At 44.2% G+C, this 21,214-nt stretch overlaps 1 protein-coding gene across 1 annotated transcript in view; it reads right to left on the bottom strand.

Moving 5' to 3' along the window:
* Nucleotides 1-21,214, bottom strand: part of LOC308296916 (FH1/FH2 domain-containing protein 3-like) — a gene marked incomplete at both ends in the record, with an annotated part of 288,271 nt that overhangs the window by 28,394 nt on the left and 238,663 nt on the right. The window contains 6 exons of the mRNA XM_080740269.1: nt 843-1,105; nt 2,689-3,291; nt 7,394-7,605; nt 9,892-9,942; nt 11,349-11,483; nt 12,640-12,762. Of these exons, the coding sequence (XP_080596395.1) occupies nt 843-1,105; nt 2,689-3,291; nt 7,394-7,605; nt 9,892-9,942; nt 11,349-11,483; nt 12,640-12,762 (1,387 nt within the window). The remainder of the gene's footprint in view (nt 1-842; nt 1,106-2,688; nt 3,292-7,393; nt 7,606-9,891; nt 9,943-11,348; nt 11,484-12,639; nt 12,763-21,214) is intronic.

Consider the following 21,214-nt stretch of genomic DNA (forward strand, 5'->3'; position numbering starts at 1 on the left):
AGGAACTAGGGATGTCCCGATACCAATTTTTTGCTGACCAAGTACCAGTACAAGTACTTAATTTGAGTACTTGCCGATACCGAATACCGATACTGAGTACAATTAATAATTAGGGCTGGGATGCGATTAAAATTTTTAATCTAATTAATTACAGGCTCTGTGATTAATTAATTGCAATTAATCACATTTTAATCGCACATCGATATTTGACCTGAGAAGCATTTCTTTCAAGTAAAACACATTTTATTGTACGAGTGAATCAACAAGTAAGTTTTTTAAATCTACATTTCGCATCCACTGGGCCAAGCAAAGCGCTCTGATCGACTACTTCTCCCTTTGCTTTTGTCGTCTCTTCTTGGTTGGTGCATCACTATTATCGGTATGCCCGAAACTGAAGGTTCAGTGGTGCAAAAACTAAGTGCGATTAAAATGCGTAATTTTTTTTAATCGCGTTAATTTTCTGTAATTAATTAATCACAATTAATCAGTTAAAGTCCCAGCCTTATTAATAATACAATAAAACGTCTTTAAATTATGTTTTTTTTTAATTCTTTTATCAGATGGCTGTAACACATTGAGAGAGAGAGGCGAGGCGGCCACGGAACACACCAGAGAGCCCTGTATTGGAACACTCTGGTATCGGGCGCTGCCGTGAGCAATATCGGATGATTACAGCAAAATAGCCCGTTATCGGGGCGAGTTTCCGATTCTGCGAGTACCGATACCGCATCCCTACCAGGAACTAAATATTTTCAGATGGGGGTCGGTGGCCAAATATACATATAATCCTTGACATGACAAAGATTAAGAACCACTGACAGAGAAACGTCCCTGACTCCCACCTCCATCTTCTTCACACTGTCCTCCCTGGCCTGCCGGTGGGCCTCCAGGGTGCAGATCCTGCTGGCCAGGCTGGTCACCTCCGTCTCCTCCTCCTCTTCCTCCATGGTGCATTTCTTCTCCCTCTGGGACTCGGCCTCCAGCTTGCCCTCTCCGTCCTGCTGGCCCGAGCCCTTCTGGGCGTACAGCATGTCCAGCATGAAGCGCTTGTTGTTCAGGATCTTGTCGTTGGCGTCCGCGTCCTTGGTGCACTGCGTCCACTGGCCTGTTGGTTTGTCAGAGGGGGACAAAAGAAAAGGTGGAATTTGAACCCACAGGGATTCAGGAACATTTCCATGGCAAGGAACCCCAAATAGCCATAGCCTCGGCCCGCCTATTGTGAAAAGGCGTAGATAATAATAATGATAACTAGTGGGCCAAATTTCACACAAATCCTAGGCTGCGTTCATGATTTGAAGCATTTTGTTCAAAACGGACCAATCCTGCAAACTTTGGAATCCAATGTTAGCCAATGAGGATAGAATATGAAATATCGGCTAGTTTTTTTGGGCGAGACCGGCCTAACGGCACCGGAGATTAGCTGGTAACGCTCGCAAGGACACCCGCATGCACGGAAGGACGGACAGCGTGCAAAACATCGTCTCTCCGATGCCTGGTGGGTTAGGGTTAGGGATAATAATTGTGAAAGTAGCCAATCTAGAGGCTCACAAAATGTTGCTCTATAGGCAATCTGGCTAGCCATCGTCAAAGAAAAGGCGAAAACAGCGCCCTCTACTGTTTTGTTCCTTTTCACTTGAGCGGAGAATAGAAGTAATTTTCAGTTTTCGCCCCCTAGTGACGGAAAAAATTACCTCTGGGAACTCAGATTGCTCTATAGGTAACCTATAACAAGACAACCAAGACGTGTGCATTTTCTAAGACGCATTTGGCGTTTCAGCACCCTCTGGTGGTGACATTTGGGGGACAGAGATTCATGCATGCAGACAAAGATGGCTTCATAATGAAGGCTTCATTACAATAGCCTTGAACTCACTGCATTTAAGAGACAAGAAATATCAGCAAATACTTATATTGTTCTTGGAAAGTGCAAGAAGGTTCGAGGCTAAAAAAGAAGGTCCCTAATGGCCTACCTACATCTTGGCACAAACGGCTCAAAAGTTTGTTGTACGCCCAGGGTCCCATTGGCCACGCTTCACAGGACGCGCTGTGATTGGCTAGCGGGACGCTTGATGCAATTAACTCATAAATACTGCTCACTTCACACTAGACCTGTGTTATTAGGTTTTGTTCTGAGAAAATGCAAAAAAGGGCACAAGCTAAAACAAAAAAAGTGCAATAATACTTTTTATCTTCTCAGAAAGTAGCCTATGAGTGATTCATAATGCCATCCAGGGGAAGTCAACACGTAGTGAGAGTATAAGCACGGTCCCCCACTAGTGATGGGCAATCCTGTTCATTTCAGTGAACGGATCATTTCGTTCACGTTCACGGTAATGATCCGTTCAAAAGATTCGTTCAAATGATTCGTTCATAGCGCGATCGTCCCGTGAAAAACACAATCGCGGGAGCGTTTTTATTACGTCGCGAGTACAGCCCGCCGTCGCGTCCTGTCTGCCGGCCGGGGCTATTAGGGGGAGGGGCGGGGGTGTGAACGAAAGTGTGAACGACCCATTTCAGAGATTTGAACGAATCGTTCAAGAGTCATGCTAATGATTCGATTCTTATGAACAAATCACTCATGAACGACACATCACTATCCCCCACCTGCTTCGATGTCATTGGTCAGCTTGTCCTCTCGCTCCTCACCTGCTTCAATGTCATTGGTCAGCTTGTCCTCTCGCTCCTCACCTGCTTCGATGTCATTGGTCAGCTTGTCCTCCCGCTCCTCCCTCTCCAGCGTGCTGCTGGCCGAGGAGATGCTGGACGCCGAGCAGTTGTCCTTCTCGTTCACCTCCTCGTTCTGACGCTCCTTCTCACTGAGGAGCACCACCTCCTCCATGGGCTGCCCCTCCTCCTCCTCCTCCTCCTCCTCTTCCACCTCCACCATCTCCACCTCCTCGCCCCCTTGTTCCGTCACTCCGACTACCGTCACCACCACCTCCTCGGTCACCTCGATCACCTCCACCACCTCCACCACCTCCTCCACGTGTCCCATCGCCGCTACCTCCTTCTCCTCCACCTCCTGCTTCCTTCCTAGCTTCACTTCCGTGTGCCTGTTAGCTCCCGCTAGCTCCGTCCCTCTGTTTCTCTGTGCCTCGGCCTTCGTCTTCGTCGCGTTCGCCCGCGTCGTCTCCTCCTCCTCTGCTTGCGTCCGCTCCTCCTCTGGCCTGGAGGGAGGCGCGCCGGGGGGAGGAGTAGCGGGGAGCCCCGGTGCCGGCGCGCCTCCCGCCGCGGAGCTCCTGGTTCTGGACGGCGGGTCGAGGTTTGGCTCTGGGACGAGCCGCTCCGTTCCTGGGGGAGAGAGAGAGGAACCAGAACAGGCTGTGAGACGAGATGAGAACCAGGGACGCGCAGAGAATGTTAGAGAGGCAGGGGCTGAGCTTTCTAAAAGGGCCTTTTGGTGGAAATATCGAAAATAGCAGACCTCTAAGCTCACAACGCGTCGCATTGCGTTGTGAGCTTGGAGGTCGGCTATTTTCGGTACTTGATACCACACCAAACTAAGCATAACCAAGTGAATACTGGAGATGTGGCGTACACAAAGAGGGCAATTCTTTCAACATAAGATGCTGCCTTCAAGTTCAGGAGAGTTTGGACAAGGCGATTCTCTTGAATGCTGCCTTCACGTATGGCATGGAAAGGGGGCATTTACGTTTCTTTCACCATAGTAAAAACTGCATTCATGGTCTGGAGAGGGCACTTTTTACAGATGGATAAAAGGGCAGGGGCTCAAGCCCCCTTCGATGTCTATGTGTGCACGTGCCTGAAGAGAACTGTGGGGGAATGTAAAATGTTCTCCCTCTGGCTTGGCTTTGATTCATCACTGTCCAACACAACAGAGCTTCACCGGACCACTGATCACAATAATATCCTTGCTGTCAGGCAGAAACCGCTTGTCTCCGTATTCTGACTTGTTGTGTTTTTTGGTAAAGCTCGCCCTAAAACGCAGTCGCCTCGGGTGTCTATCCGGTAAACTATGCCTAAACGGTTAAACCTAACCTCATGCCAAACCAACGGTGCCAAAACCTAACCCTATTCCTAATCCTAACCTCAGTAAAGCTATGCTTAACCGTAAAGTTATATCTAACCTTATCCTCAGTAAATAAAACAAGATTACTAGAACTGTTCCACCGAGCGGTCAGCGCAAGTTCGGTAGAAACAAATCAGGGCGAGAAGGTTTGGTGGCGAGTAGGGCATTAACCAAAAAGTCGACAAGTCGATTGAGTCGACTTCATAAAACAAGTCGACTCCCACCAGAAAAAGTCGAAAGCCGAAGTTGAAAAAAAAATCAGTATTTTTTTCTATCATTATTTTTGCTCCATGTGTGCGTCTGTACAGCCTTCAAACAGTAGGATTGCTTATTGTCAAGGACGGAATGATCCAATATTACAGTGCTACATTACATTTGGTATAACATGGTTCTATTGTGAAAATAGCAGATCTACATGCTCACAACGCCTCGCGATGCGAGGCGTTGTGAGCATGTACCGGTAGATCAGCTATTTTCACAATTTCTGCCTCTATATATTTGACAACTTGGACAATGTTTAATTTGTCATTTTAGAGGTATTAAAAAGTCCTTAAATTGGCACTTTAGAAATGTGAAGATACCCTCTATATACTTCAAATTTATGTTGGTTTGTTTACAGTTGAGTGAGAAAACAATGTTGCACATTAAGTTGATCATCTGGGGACCCCCCCAAAATAATTGGGGGGGTCGTGTGTGATGTGATGACGTCATCAAACGATAAACTCAACTTTTTACTGAGTCGAGTCGACTTGCAAAAATCACAAGTCGTTAATGCCCTAGTGGTAAGTAGACCTTTTACCCTTGATCTAGAAGTTCCCAGAAGTTATTTTTTTGGAGCGAAGCGATGCGTTTCGAGCTTTCAAGCTTTTTCCAGCTGTATGAATGAATGAATGACTGAATGAATACATGAATGAATCAATGAATAAATCAATGAATGAATGAATGAACATGCACACGTTGCAACGTATTTCCCCACAGTATGGATGCATTGCTGGTGTTTAAGTGGTTAATGGTCCACGGTCCAAACGTTGTCGGTTGTTTCCAGTCCAAACAGCGTCCAGCGACAGCGACCGACCCTTCTTCTTAATGAAGGTGATAAAACGTGTCAAATGGGACCAACGGGAGTCATTTATCTCTAGAAAACACTGCGCAGCATATCGTGGTTTACGAGCCAAACGTGCGTGCTAAGCCCACAGCGTTAAGCGTTGAGAAATCGCTTGATATACACGATCAGATTTGTATAAAGTAACCATTTCCTATTAAATTAAACTGAAGTATAGGTGGCCATCAAAGTAATCGCTTTATTCGCATAAACCGCAATATTGAAAGATATGGAAGATAAAGTCCGTTTAGACAAACACCATCTGTTCTGCTTGTACGGCAGGAATGTAAGTACATTTACACTGCGCTAACATACATAAACACATGCATATGAATCATAGAGGATTGCAACACACCAAAAGCTATGCAATCAGCTGCATGAGGATGAAAGCCAACGCAGGCCTAAACACTCAATCATTTTTTTGTTCCACTTTTTCCTAGAGCAGCTTTTCTTTTCTTCTTGAATATTTTTTACACTAATTTTAAACAGTGAAGGAGTTTTCTGTGTGTGTGTGTGTGTGTGTGTGTGTGTGTGTGTGTGTGTGTGTGTGTGTGTGTGTGTGTGTGTGTGTGTGTGTGTGTGTGTGTGTGTGTGCGCTTTCCGTTGCCAGCAAACATCCAGCTGATTCTGATTTCAATGCGAGAATAACCCGCCAAGCGCTAATACCCGACCCAGCGTCTCTGACAGGTGGACATTAAGAGACTCGTTGCCAGTATTGTCAGCGGTCCTCTGGCCAGGAGTTCCAGCTCCGCGGGCCAATAACTCCCCCAACCCACCAAGAACTCCCCCAACCCACCAATAACTCCCCCAACCCACCAATAACTCCCCCAACCCACCAATAACTCCCCCAACCCACCAATAACTCCCCCAACCCACCAATAACTCCCCTCAACCTACCAATAACTCCCCCAACCCACCAATAACTCCCCCAACCCACCAATAACTCCCCCAACCCACCAATAACTCCCCTCAACCTACCAATAACTTCCCCAACCCACCAATAACTCCCCCAACCCACCAATAACTCCCCTCAACCTACCAATAACTTCCCCAACCTACCAATAACTTCCCCAACCCACCAACCTACCAATAACTTCCCCAACCCACCAACCTACCAATAACTTCCCCAACCCACCAACCTACCAATAACTTCCCCAACCCACCAACCTACCAATAACTTCCCCAACCCACCAACCTACCAATAACTCCCCCAACCCACCAATAACTCCCCTCAACCCACCCATGTGTGGATCTGGAATGTTGCAATGTATGGATGAAGCTATTAGCTAGTTTATTGTCCCAAAATGGAGGGTTTTCATAAAAGAAACACACACAGCACACAGTAAAAACCGGGTGTGTTAATTTACCATTATGTGTCTGACACTGTAAAAAAAAAAAAAGCCTTATGGGTCTGTTATTTTATTGCCCGTTTTACACTTTCAGAGTAGAAAAATTAAATACTTTGTTGTACACATGGTATAGTGGAAATAAAGCGGTTGTACAAGCCTCGCAGCGCAAATAAGTTTGGTTAGAGGTAAAAAAGAGCAGACCAAGTACAGAGTGAAAGGTCAAGTCTACTAAGTATCGACGATTTATGATTTTAAGTGGTTAAGTGTCAAACAAGTCTATGAATCTATCTATGAAATCGATGAGAATATCCATCACACATTTATACAATATGTAGAGGTGGTCCCTGCTTTATCTCTCTCTCAGCTAAGGGGTCCTTGGCCTGAAAACGTTGAAGACCCCTGCTATGGATTATTAACCCTTTCAATGCCACCTTTTCACCATTAGAGGGCGCCCAGTGGCCATAGAAAACACCATAGAGATACGCTGGTATATGCACAAGCCGTGCGCAGCCATGATGCGCCTGAACACTTTCCTTTGTGCATGTACAGGAACAGGATGAAGTTAGCTTGAAGTTAGCTATTGGCTACCAAGCATTTTAGAAGCCCTATTTTCGGCGATTTAGCCATGATTAAACCTTGCACACCTCATGGATATGCATGGAACAGAGAAAATGAGCTCTAAAGATCCTGGATTGCATTGGAGTGGATGGTAAATATCGGCGGCGCGACGCTCTCGCGGGCCGTGTAAACAGATGACGGCCGGCGGCGAGGCTCAAAAAAAAATTAAAAATTAAAAAGCCGAACTAGTTCGGGATAGGCACCCAGGACGTTAATAATTATCCCGAACTAGTTCGGGATAGGCACAATAAGAGTTAAGAGCGTCCACCAAATGTCTGAATGTTAAAACATTACCTAGCGTCGGGGCCGGGGTGGCGGCCACCTCCTCCTGCGAGAGCACAGAGGAGGGCGTGGTGCAGCGGGAGGCGGATCGGCTGGAGGAAGGGGTGGGGCTCAGGCACAGGGTGATCTCCGTGCGCCCCCTGTTGGTGGTGGTGGTGGTGGGCGCTCTGCTGCTGCTGCTGCTGCGCTCCTCCCCCGCCGCCAGCCTCTCCACCGTCTTGTACCTGCACCAGGAGAGAGAGAGAGAGAGAGTTGATCCTCTGTCAGTGGGGACTGCATACGCATCCATTTGGTAACCTTTTTAACCCATTTTGGACGGGAAACCCATTTTGTAACTATACCTTTCAAGATTGGAACCCCATTTGGGGTTCTTGCTCTTTTGTACAGTACATATGTATCGAGAGTGTACAAATGGTACGTTTGTACACTGTCAGAGTTATGGGGGTCCTTGCAAATGAAACATTTGAGAACCATTAGTACTAAATATGCCTTAGTGTCGTAGTAAATAAGTGGCATAGATATTCTGAAGAAAACTTGGAGACTGACATTGAGTAATTGGACAAATTAATTATGATGAAAATAGGAACATTATAATGGTGTGTAAAAAAGAAAGTCTAGAATTCCCTCGGACAAAACCAAGTCTTTCCACGGACACATTTATCCGTGTACGGACATTAAGACTGAGCGATATATTACGAAAACCTTCCGATATTCGATAATGTTGTTGAATACCTCGATATCGATATTACTCATGCTATTAGTAAAAACATTGCGTTATATCATTTTTAATGTGTTTCTGCTTTAGGTCCACTGCCTGTCTAACCCAGATCATTAATAGAATAGCCATGCTTGCACACTGCACAGTACACATAGAATAAAGACATTTTCCAACAATGTTTTTATTGAAATAACCACACCTGGTTACAGATGGACTGCTTTTTTGCATGTGCTACATGCATGCATGGTGTGTCAATTAATTTGACACATACACCAATACCTCATTTCAAGCAGTCTTCGTCGATATGTATACCTCGCACGTTGATACCTCGATATTGATTTTTTTTTAATATATTGCCTGCAGCCTTAACCCATTTAGGCCTAGAATTATTGAATGCTTTAACCAGTGAAAAATAGCAGATATACAAGCTCACAGCTGTGAGCTTGTAGATCTGCTATTTTTTTTTTTAAGTCGTGAAAATGTGTGCAAATCTTTGGATATATGTATTTTCAAAGTGAACGTTTGTAACTCAAATTTTGCTTCTGGGGGGTCCCTGGAACTAAACATTTTGAGATGCCACTGACATAGTACCACTGACATAGTAGTCTCTCAAGAACAGACTAACTGAGCTCCAGTTAAGTGAAAAGGACCTTTTCTTTGACGATGGCCGGCCAGATTGCTGACATAGAAACATAGGTTTTTCAAAAAATCTTAGGATTCAAAAGACACTTATAGAATCGGGTCAAAATTTTAATTTTCACGATTTTTCAAAAATAGCAGATCTACAAGCTCGCAGCTTGTATATCTGCTTTTTTTCAATAGTTAAAGCATAAAATAATGATACACAATAATGTGTACCCTGAAGCACGCACGCTTTCAAGCACACAAGCCCTCGTTAACTGGACCTGATCCATCCCAAAATGCATTTCCACACCTCTGCGCGGCGGTGATGGGGACGGCTTAATGCCGAGCAGGCCTGTAGGGGCCCAGGCACCTATAACTCAGCCCTCAGGCTGCACTGGGTGCCGCAACGCACGCACCCACACATCTGCTAGCCATTTATAAATAACATATCAAAGCATTTACAAACTTCTTTAACCCATTTAGGGCCTAGAATTATTGAATGCTTTAACCAGTGAAAAATAGCAGATATACAAGCTCACAGCGCGGCACCGAGTGCCGCGCTGCGAGCTTGTAGATCTGCTATTTTTGAAAAAGTCGTGAAAATATGTGCAAATCTTTGAATATATGTATTTTCTAAGCGAACGTTTGTAACTAAAATTTTGCTTCTGGGTGGTCCCTGGAACTAAATATTTTGAGAAGGGGGTCCGTGGCCAAATAAATATCATTTTGGGGGCCCTTCACATGAAAAGGTTTGAGAACCACTGACATAGTAGTCTCTCAAGAACAGACTAACGGAGCTCCAGTTAAGTGAAAAGGACCTTTTCTTTGACGAAGGCTGGCCAGATTGCTGACATAGAAACATAGGTTTTTTTCAAAAAGTCTTTGGAGGATTCAAAAGACACTTATAGAATCGGGTCAATTTTTTTTTCTTCAAAAATAGCACATCTACAAGCTCGCAGCGCGGCACTCGGTGCCGCGCTGTGAGCTTGTATATCTGCTATTTTTCAATAGTTAAAGCATAAAATAATGATACACAATATAGTGTATCCGTTCTGAATGGGTTAAAGGCTTTTTTTTATTTTTATTGGCTTCAGTGTTCACTGTTGCAACACTCTCCGGAACCCGCCTCACCTCACCCCCCACGTTGGACATTAAAAAGCAGTCTCACCTCTCTTCTCTGGCGTGTCGGTTCTCTTCCCTCTTGTCCACATAGTCCCGGCTGAGAGAGAAAGAGAGAGACATGGTAAGAGATTATGTTTTCTGTGTTCATTATCGTACATTTTATAACAGCAAAGCACAACTGGTGTGTGTAATGTTTTTGTAGGTTTAGACATCTCTGTTTACATTACGCCTTTATTCGTGAAGGGCTACATGTGCAGTATCATTACTTTATTGAACTTTATGATGAACAATATCATGTATCTGTAGCATCACAACACCAAAATAATCGAATTAGTCTGGTTGTCCTAATAGATTACAGTACTTATCTGACTTTCTTTCTTTCTTTCTTTCTTTCTTTCTTTCTTTCTTTCTTTCTTTCTTTCCAGATAAACTTTATTTTGCCACGCTACTCCTCCCACAGTTTTGGTGACACACACTTGGGCCATATACTGTATGTCAAATCGACCAGCTTCATCAGGACACACATGCGTGCATTTTGCTAAGAGATATGTTATATATTTTAATTTATATAAATGTAAACTAAACTTTTCCTATATATGGAGATGACTGACATCATAGATGTCTGACATCATAGATATTGATGACATCAGGGATCTCCATACTGTATATGGGCATAAAAAGTACAAAGACTGACACAGATATCTCCATATATGGCCATTCATTTATTAGTGAATTCATTTTCCCCCATTGACTTGAAAGGGGAAAATTCAATTAGTGAGACGGAATTCATTTGCAAGTGTGACTCACGTTCCAGCAACCACACTTGCAATTTCCCAGAATTACATCTTTCTAGTTGTAGCCAATATGGAGTTGGTTTCTTTGTTTTAGGTTTTAAGAGCTGTTCCACCATCCTGCCAGGCAGGGACGCGCAGAGAATGTTAGAGAGGCAGGGTCTGAAATTTCTAAAAGGGCCTTTTGTTGAAAACATCGAAAATAGCAGACGGCTATTTTCAATCATTCTTTCAACATGAGAAGCTGCATTCAAGTTCAGGAGGGTTTTGACATGGTTATTCTCTTGAATGCTGCCTTCAGGTATGCCATGGAAAGAGCGCATTTGCAATTCTTTAACCACAGTAAAAACTGCATTCATGGTCTGGAGAGGGCACTTTTTTACAGACAGATAAAGGGGACAGCCCATAAGTCCGAAGGTTCATTAGTCCGAATTTAGTTAGGGTTACTGAGGTTAGGGTTAGGGTTAGAGTTAATAACAAATTCGGACTAATGAACCTTCGGACTAATGAACCTTCGGACCAATGCCATGGCACCCAGATAAAAGGGCAGGGGCTCAAGCCCCCTCTGATGTCTACGTGTGCACGTGCCTGCTGCCAGGTGAATGGAATCATCACTACCTCTGGTTCCTCGCTCGAGGGCCGAACAGAAGCACCAGAGATAATAAAAGATGATTGACAGCGATTGGACGTCGTGGTGTCTTTTTGGACTCACTTGAAGCGGTTCCTTTCTTCCCTCTCGATCCTCTGCAGCCGCTCCTCCCTCTCCGTGCGCCTCCTCTCCCTCTCGGCGGCCAGCGACTCCTGGTGCTGCCTGTAGGAGGAGGTGAGCAGACCTCCTAGAGAAGGCCTGCTCCCCCCAACGGGACAGGAGGAGAACAAACAGAGCCGTCAGTGCGTTTCTCCAATTTTTCAACGCACAAGCGTAATTTGTATAGGGTTGATGGGTTTAATGAACCCAAGGGCCCCCCTACTGGTGACAGTATTATAAATTCATAGGCTATTATATCGCCGTTGTCGGGTGAAAACCTTGTATGTCCAAAACCGTTCATTTACTTGTGAAAACAGCAGATCTACTTTTGTGCGACGGCCTTGTCTGATGAAGCAGGGCTTTACTTTGCGAAAGAACATACACATTTGAAACTTGGAGATACGAGGTTTACACCCGACAACGACGATATGTATTTTGTCATTTCCAATATATTATTATCTCCTAATCTATGGGCCCCCCTCACAGCAGTACAGGGCCCTTTTGATCTGAAAACCCATGCAGAATAAGATCTAATTTCGCCCCTGTTTCAACGTTACGGTTAGCTTTGAACGGGAAAGACGAGGACAGGGTTGTGACAACACACGTTTGAAGCCATGACTTGTCTTGTCTTGTTTTGTTTTGAACCCTTTTGCTCACCGTTATGCCAATTGGTTCCTCCCCAAAACACACCTGCTGTGTTACTCTTGTTGTATCCTATACCAGTGGTTCTCAAACTCTTCAGTACCCCTTTTTTACTGATTGCTGAATCCAAGTGCACCCTTTAATCGACAACAACATTTTGACTAGAAAATACTGATGTCAAAATTCCAGTTTTTATGTCAATATGTTGAAAATAAAAGTAAGTAGCCTGTTTTCTATTCAGTAACAGCAAAATGATCACTTAATTTGGTTTAAAGCTTTACAGAGCAGCACATTCATATGCAGGTGTCAATGTTTTATCATTAAACACAACAGTAAAATAAATGTTTCCATTTTCTCTCAAGTACCCCTGTAGTACCTTTGCGTTGCCCAGTTTAATTTAATTTGTATCATGTTGAGAGTATAATTCAGTTTTAACGATGAGCGCGTATAACATTGACGTCCTGGGTTCATGTTTCGATGTTGTCAACCCTCTCCCCTCCCTTCCTATCTCGCTCTGCTGTACCTTTTAGTCATTTTAGTCATTTAAACAAAAAAACATTAAAAGTAATTTAATATCTTAAAAAATGACTAAAAGATCTTTGTGCAAGCTGACCTGTCGGGCTTGGCGTCTGGCGTGGGAGCAGATGAAGGGGCAAAGCGGTTATGGATGGGCGTGGTGGGAGCACTGGACATACCCTGGTGCCTGCCTGGGTACGGGGAGCCACTGGCACTGATTCTAGTAAAGGAAAAGGGGGAAATAAAAACAAATAAAAACTAAAAAAAAACTAAAAGCTTTCGTTTTCTGCCGCTCCCCGTGTATTTGGCCGCGGACCCCCATCACAAAATATGTTGTTCCAGGGACCACAATGAAAGCAAATATTTGAGTAACAAATGTTCGCTTTTAAAAAAAATATATATTCAAAGACTTGCAAAATAAATCGCAATTTCTCAAAAATAGCAGATCTACAAGTTCGCAGCGCGGCACTCGAGCTTGTAGAGCTGCTATTTTTCAATAGTTAAAGCATGAAATAATCCTAGGCCTAAATGTGGTTATAACCAGTGATGTTTCCTGCAGAGGAGAGAACTAACTCTTGTAGTCGGGGACCCACATGCCCAAAAGCTCAAGGAATAGTGTTGAACCGTGATTTCATGCCGTACTTTTTATTTCTGTTTTATCTATTTGTTTGGTCATTAAGGTCCACGGAATGACAGGCCTGCTCTTACGGAAACATCGCGAAAAAGGTTATGGCCATTTGTATATTCACTGTCCCATTGACTCCACTACACAGGAACAGACAAATATTTTAAAAAGAAAAGAATCTGCTTTAAGTAGCATGTGAGGAGTCAAACTAGGGGTTCTTCATGATTCTGAATCCATTGCAAGCAGTTGTTTTGCATGAAACATATTCCTTGGGCAACCCCAGAAAATGGTGAAAAGTGATCATGAGAAAAAAAAAAGATTTAAAGTTGTACTATGTAACTTTTTTTATAAAACAAATCTTAAAATTCTCCTAACTATTAAATCACAAAAGTTTTAGAAGATCCGCGCCGTGAATTTCAGCCTGTAAAGCCTTCTCTATATGTAAACTGAGATCCTTGCCGTGGACCGGATCTCGCGCCAAAATTGCGTCATCACACTACCGGCCAATCACAGCGAGGGTTATACAACTGCCGGCCAATCACAGCGCATCTTGAAGTGGGGTCGCTATGGCAGCCATATTTGTTGTCGCCCGTTTGTACCGCGTGTATGTGTCTCCCGTAGGAAGTGAGGCCGATCGCCCCCCGCTACCCCCGCCTCCCCGTTCTTTGCTCCCAGACCACGCCCCCGACCGTCGCGATTGGCCGACTTTTTAGTCCCACACTGCTCCCACTGCATTGATGAAGTGATCACTCAGGAGAGCACTTCACACAGTACAATTTATGTCAAAATCATAATAATGATAATAATAACAAAATAACTCAAAATAGCCTGATTCCACGCTGGCTACTCCCCCCCCCCCCCCCCCCCCTCTCTTCCCAAACATAATAATAATAACAATAACAATAATAAAATGAACTCAAAATAGTCTGATTCCACGCTGGCTACTTTAGACTAAAGCATCAGTCTCCAGACGTTTTTCCCCCTCTCCCTCTCTTCCCAAACCTGCAGTCACACTGCTTTTCTGTGGGCAGTAATGCCACGCTATTCATGTGGTACAGTAATCGAACTTTACATCATTAGATGGTATTTAGCGACGGTCCAACAACAATATTGTCATCGGTCGGTCGGCAGCGTTGTAAATCACGCGCATTTTCATTTTTCCAAAAGTCCAAACGTCTCCGCGTATTCAAACGTCTCCACGTATGAGATGTGAAAATACTTTTCGCTGTACTGTACTGTACTTGTACTGTACACTGACAATAAATTGAATCTCATCTCTCTCAAACATCCTTCTACGCGTGACAGCACTAGTGCGACGCGACAACAACAGTAACAGGACATGGCCAGGAAGTACAGCAGAGTACAGCCGGCCAATCGCGACGGTCGGGGGCGTGGTCTGGGAGCAAAGAACGGGGAGGCGGGGGTAGCGGGGGGCGATCGGCCTCACTTCCTACGTAGTCTGGGATCACTTCACTTTACGGGGTTTGATCCGGTCGGGAGCGGAAACCACTTTACGTCATGTTGTAGTCCTAGACGGACTACGCTTTGGCCGGAACTATCAACCGGATTCAGTTTTAACCCAAAATATTCCCCTGCACCCAAGGACATACTTTTAGGGCCGACCTAATAAACACCTTGATGAGGCGTAGTTTTGCTTTCGAAAAATTCGTTTGGTATGTGCATCTTTTAATACAACTCGTAGCGACTGGCAAGACTACGTAGCATTTCCAGCATTTTAAAAGGGATTGGGGAAACAAACGGAGGGAACCAAATCAAAGCGACGCCGCTTCTAGTGGTTTCCGCGCTTTAGGCGGAAACCAAACGCTCTGTTGTGAACGAACACCAGGCTCTCTCTCGGGAGAAAGCCTGGTAGGCGAGGTTACTTCCTACGGGAGACACATACACGCGTTTGTACCATCCCTTCTCTAGGTAATTTCGCCTACCAGGCAGGGTGAAGGAGTCGTATCTCTGGAATTACTGAACGCACAGGAACAAGGGACCCCTTAAAAGATAGATCTCAGCGAGGTGGAGGCAGACGCGGGGGTCTGAAGGTACGAAAAACGGACGAAAGACGCGGACGCGACCGCGGTTTGCTATAGGGCTAATGACCACTAGTTGGGCAACTTACACAGTATGGCTTTAAAAAAGTGACTTTTCACCGTTTTCTGGGGCAGAAATGTATCCCAAGGAATGTTTTTCATGCAAAACAAATGCTTGCAATGGATTCAGAATCAGTGTAGTGGAGTCATTGGGACAGTCAATATACAAATGGCCATAACTTTTTTTCGCAATGTTTCCGGCAGAGCAGACCTCTCATTCTATGGACCTTAAAGACCAAACTAATAGATAAAACAAAAATAAAAAGTACGGCAGAACAGGGTCCCCGGCTACTTGTGAGTGACCTTGGTGTGTCATTCTGTAGCGTTTTGGAGATGTCCCCCCCCCCCCCCCCTTAGTAATAAATAACAACCTTGCCAGGTCTAAGCATGCCAAGCGCCCCGGCTGGGTGGTCCCTGTGAAGGTGACATGCTCAGCGTCCCTGTCAGGGGTCTGTCAGAGACCGTGGAGCTCATGAAGGATGCCGCGGCCATGCAAACAGCAGAGGCACGGCAGGGACTCAACACCGCAATCATTCAAAACCTTGACCTTTTCCTTCACAGCGTGTTAGAATGCACTCTCCGTCCGGTAGAAACCTCATTATGTCCAAAAACTGTCACCTTTCAGGATTCAAATTCAAAAACAGCAAAACACTTCTAGGGATGGCTTTCCCAAGTGCAGATGTGTGCCAAGAACAATCTTTGTTTCATATTAAGCCAATTACCAAAGATGGTCCGTTTGTTTAGAACTCAATAGCCTACTTCCATACATTTCAAGTAAAGACTCACTATAACTTCCAACTATTCACACAAAACAATGCATCCCTTCCTCTAACTACAGGCATCAAGGTTCTTAAGGTTGTATTCTAATCTCCGACAAAAGAAAAGCTGAAAATAATTCTCATCGTGATATTAAGCGTGTCACTTTGTGCCGTGTTTTGAGCTTTCAGATCTGCTATTTTTGACGCTTTTGTGTGACGCTGTAGTGTGATCAAGTAGTTAATTTACAAAAAAAAAACACAATAAGTTAGAACATGGAGATAAGAGGTTTCTGCCCGACACAAGCAACGAATGGCTGTGTTGAATGAGACATCAAACCATGCATGTTCCGCCACGGAACAGCTGACAGCTTTCATCATTACTGATGCATCGCCTCTGAAGCAGACGTTCCCAACACGTTTTCAGACCCTAAAGAGGAATGGGTGTCTGGTCTCCCCTGGACCCAAACTTATAGGAAAATACATGATGAATTTATCACTGTTACAAGCCAACGCTATTTCAGTGATACGGTGAAAACAGCGGAAAAATCTACAAAATGTGTCACATTGTGACGCATTGTAAGATTGTAGATCTGCTATTTGTTTTTGCTATATTTTAAAATATAGTCTTTTATTATTACCGGAATTATTATATAATATCGTCGTTGTCGGGTGGAAACCTTGTATGTCCAAAACCGTTTGTTTTGTATTTATCATTTTTAAAATGAATTAAACTAGTGAAAACAGCCGACCTACAAGCACACAACGCCTCGCGGTGCGAGGCGTTGTGTGCTTGTAGATCAGCTGTTTTCACTACTTTTGTGACGGCCTGGTGTGATGAAGCAGTGCTTGCGAAAAAAAAAATAATAGGCCTACAAATTTGAAACTTTGGAGATACGAGGTTTCCGCCCAACAACGACAATATATGGAATCTTTTCCGTTTGGTTTATTTGTTTATTTGAAAGAGAGAAGAAGAAGGAAAAAAAAGGTCCGCGGCCCAAACGGGGATGGTGGTGACCCTGTGCTCAGCGTTATTCAAACACAAACCCCCAGGACGGTACGTTCCAATAAGCCGGTCCTGCTGCTCTTACCTTTCAGCCCAGCAGGGCCTTCTAGCCGTAGTGTAAGTTGTGTGTGAGACAGCCGAGTGACTGCAGAGAGACAGGCAGCACAGGGAGGAAACAAAGAGAGAGAGAGAGAGAGAAAGAGAGACAGGGGGACAGGGTCCGGTTAAGACAGACTCGTCCCAAAAAGAAAGAACACACAAGTATATATATAATATGAGTCACACAGAGACGGAGGAGAGTGGGAGACACTGACTGAAGGAAGGGGTTTTCAGGATAGCTTTGACGCGACCGCAGTTTTCCCGGTGAACCTGAGCGCAACGGTGGGGGCGCGGGAGTGTGGGGAACACACACCACTGACTATTGCCGATGATGGAGAGGGTATATAGCTTCATGTATTGAGAGGCACTCTTGCCGATTTCGCAAGAGACTCGTCGCCAATTGCAAGATATTTAAAAGTTATTTGGGGCCATGATGATAACCCCTTCTTCCCACTACTAGACTAAGGATTTATAATGTCTGTGTTGTTGTTTACAACCACAATTATTCCCGTGTGGCAAGATTGCGGTTCCACTAGTTTTACTAGTAGGCTAGAGTAGGCTTAAGGCTAGTGTAGGCTTAGAAGCCTTTTCAGAAGTTAATTTAATGTTTTCCATTAATGATTTCCTTTATCCTCATCTAATCTTGTGCTAATGCACGCAACTGTTTTCGCCAGGTTTCAGGGCCTAGTAGGCTTTTCAGAAGTCATTAATGTTTTCCATTTAATGATTTCCTTTATCGTCATCTTGCGCTAATGCACGCAACTGTTTTCGCCAGGTTTTAAGGTCTTATTTTAGTTTTTTCTCATAAGCTCGCGACCCTCCTTGCCCATCGGCCCCCACCGCAGCGTTCAGGTTCACCGGGAAAACTGCGGTCGCAGCATTGACAGCAAGTCAGGCGGATGCGAGACAGTTATTTCTGTTTGTCAATGTCACCATAAAGGAGGCGCGTTCGCGACAAAAACCCAGATATATAAGTATTTGTAAATCCTCATAAAGCTGTTTAAGTAGCTTTTCCTTGGCTGGCGTTGCCGCGCTGCCCTCCACATACGCGTTGCGTGAGGATCACTTAATCCATTTAGGCCTAGAATTATTAATACTTTAGCTATTGAAAAATAGCAGATATACAAGCTCACAGCGCGGCACCGAGTGCCGCGCTGCGAGCTTGTAGATCTGCTATTTTTGAAAAATCATGACAATTTGTGCAAATCTTTGAATATCTCATTTTTAAAGTGAACATTTGTAACTCAAATATTTGCTCCCGGGGGGGTCCCTGATGCAAAATATTTTGAGATGGGGATCGGCGGCCAATTACATTTCATTCTAGGGGTCCTTGACATGAAAGAGTTTGAGAACCACTGACAGAATCATGTGTTATTCAAAAAAAAAAAAAAAAAAAAAAACGTAGAAGGATTTAGAAGACACTTCTACAATCGGGTACAAATCTGATCAAAATTCAAATGTTCAAGATTTTTCAAAAATAGCAGAACTACAAGCTCGCAGCGCGGCACTCGGTGAGCTTGTAGATCTGCTATTTTTTAATAGTTAAAGCATAAAATAATAGCTTCTTTGTCAGTGGTGCTCAAACTTTTTCACGTGAAGGACCCCCAAAATGACATGCATTTGGCCACGGACCCCAACTCAAAATATTTTGTTCCAGGGACTCCTCCAGAAGCATAAAGCATAAAATAATAATACGCAATAATTGCGTATTACCCGATGTAAAAGGGTTTAATTGTGAGATGTGGATCAGGGATACATGGAGCTATAGAGAGTGCTGCCGGCTCTGACGTCTCGTTGGCTCCGCTTTCCATTTCTCCAGGCTCGCGCTCTGCTCTCTCTATTGCAACAGTTCTGAAAAACGCCGTAACATGCAACATCTAAAGAGAGGCACTCAAAACGTGAATTATGTTGCCCTTTATACTCGGGAATTTATTTATGGACTTGTCTCGGGATTAACTGCGGCGCACAATGCCACAATGAAAGGCAGATGAGCTGTAAATGTCAGCGCAAATGTACTGTTCTTCTCCTCCGAAAGAAGAAGAAGAAGAAAAATACTCTCCGGGGCTTCCAGGAGCCCAGCTAAAAGGAAATGATACGTCCAAGGGGTGTCGCACCAAATTCTGGGCCCTGGGTACAAAGGATTCACTGCGGGCCCCCCCCCCCATGAATGTTCTTCATATTTTGTGCTTTAACCATTGAAAAACAGCAGATATACAAGCGCGGCACGAGTGCCGCGCTGCGAGCTTGTAGATCTGCTATTTTTGAAAAATCGTGAAAATCTGTGAAAGTCTCAAAAAGTTTCAAATCCTTCCGAGGTTTTTTGAAAATCCTACGTTTCTTTGTCAGTGGTGCTCAAACTTTTTCACGTGAAGGACCCCCAAAATGACATGCATTTGGCCACGGACCCCCATCTTAAAATATTTCGTTCCAGGGACCCCCCCAGAAGCAAGATTTGAGTTACAAATGTCCACTTAAAAAAACACATATATTCAAAGATTTGCACACATTTTCACAATTTTTCAAAAATAGCAGATCTACAAGCTCGCAGCGCGGCACTCGGTGCGATCTAAAGATTGTAGATCTGCTATTTTTGAAAAATCTTGAAAATCTGTGAAAGTCTTTGAATATTTCAAATCCTTCTGAGGTTTTTTGAAAAACCTATGCTTCTTTGTCAGTGGTGCTCAAACCTTTTCATGTGAAGGACCCCCAAAATTATATGTATTTGGCCACGGACCCCCATCTCAAAATATTTAGTTCCAGGGACCCCCCCAGAAGCAAGATTTGAGTTACAAATGTCCGCTTAAAAAAACACATACTATTCAAAGATTTGCACACATTTTCACAATTTAAAAAAAAAATAGCAGATCTACAAGCTCGCAGCGCGGCACTCGGTGCCGCGCTGTGAGCTGGTATATCTGCTATTTTTCAATAGTTAAAGCATAAAATAATGAAGGCTCCCTCCAACTTGGGCCCTAGTAACTCAGTTCCACTCCCACTGGATACGTCTTTGTTGGATGGAGCCTTTCCGACGCCCTCCGTCTCTGTGACTTCGGAGATTACAAGACGCAGACGTAAGAAAAATAAGGAGAAAAAATAAACTGCATCTGACGAGTTTCTCTGAAGCGTTTCTAAAGGCATAATAAAAGGATAAAAAAAAACTCTTGGCTGTTCTTAAAATGGGAAGGTTTGGCAAAAATAACAACGACTCATGCATGCCAAACGTGACACAAAGCTTTAAGACGCACAGCAGGGTAAAGCAAGTTTTTCAACTGTTAAAGACATTTATAGTACAAAAGGACAAATATCAGACAGACACACACACAGAGACACAGACAGTGAGGGGGGTGGGGTGGGGGTGGGTGTGTCTTAAGAGGGGGGGGGGGGGGCAGATGCAATAGGTGTTACTGTAAGTCGCTGGTTCTCAACGTGGGGTCCGGGGACCACCAAGGGTCCTAGATGGAACGCTTACGAAGTCTGTATACACTCAGACTTGAAACCCATCAGGTTAAGCATGAGATGCATGGACACTGCTTGCTCCCCGTTGATGAATGAATGAACGCAGCCGTTCTCACCGGACGTTCCGCTCGCAAAAATAAAAATGTGTTCTCGTTGAAATGCACGGACCAAACGTCGACAATAAAGCACATTAGCAATGCTTTGGTGGGTTCCCAGCTTCACAGTGCAGATGGGCGTCCCAGAGAAGAAAGATACACGGTGAAGGTCTTTGAGACTGACTGAACTAAACTAGTAATGGAACCCTCAATCTACACTGTAAAATCCTGAGTGTGTACTTAACTCATTGACTGCCAAGGCACGAGTTTCACGAGTTATTACAGTACTCCCAGGCTGCCACAGCCCGAGTTTCCCGAGTTGGAAGCCATTTTGAAAAAAAAAAAAAAAAAAAGAAAAAATCAAATTTTTTTTTTATAAAAAAATTTCTAAAAATGCCTCAAATGTATTAGGCATGATCGCAATTGCGAAATTGCATGTTTAGCCCCATAACAAACACATCTTTCAAAATGTCAAAAATGGCTGTTTTGTCTGACTTTGAAGGCTTGTATCTCATGAATGCCTGAACGGATTTCCAA

The sequence above is a fragment of the Nannobrachium achirus genome (assembly GCF_963921795.1).
Source record: "Nannobrachium achirus genome assembly, chromosome: 2".
NCBI classification, from domain to species: Eukaryota; Metazoa; Chordata; class Actinopteri; order Myctophiformes; family Myctophidae; genus Nannobrachium; species Nannobrachium achirus.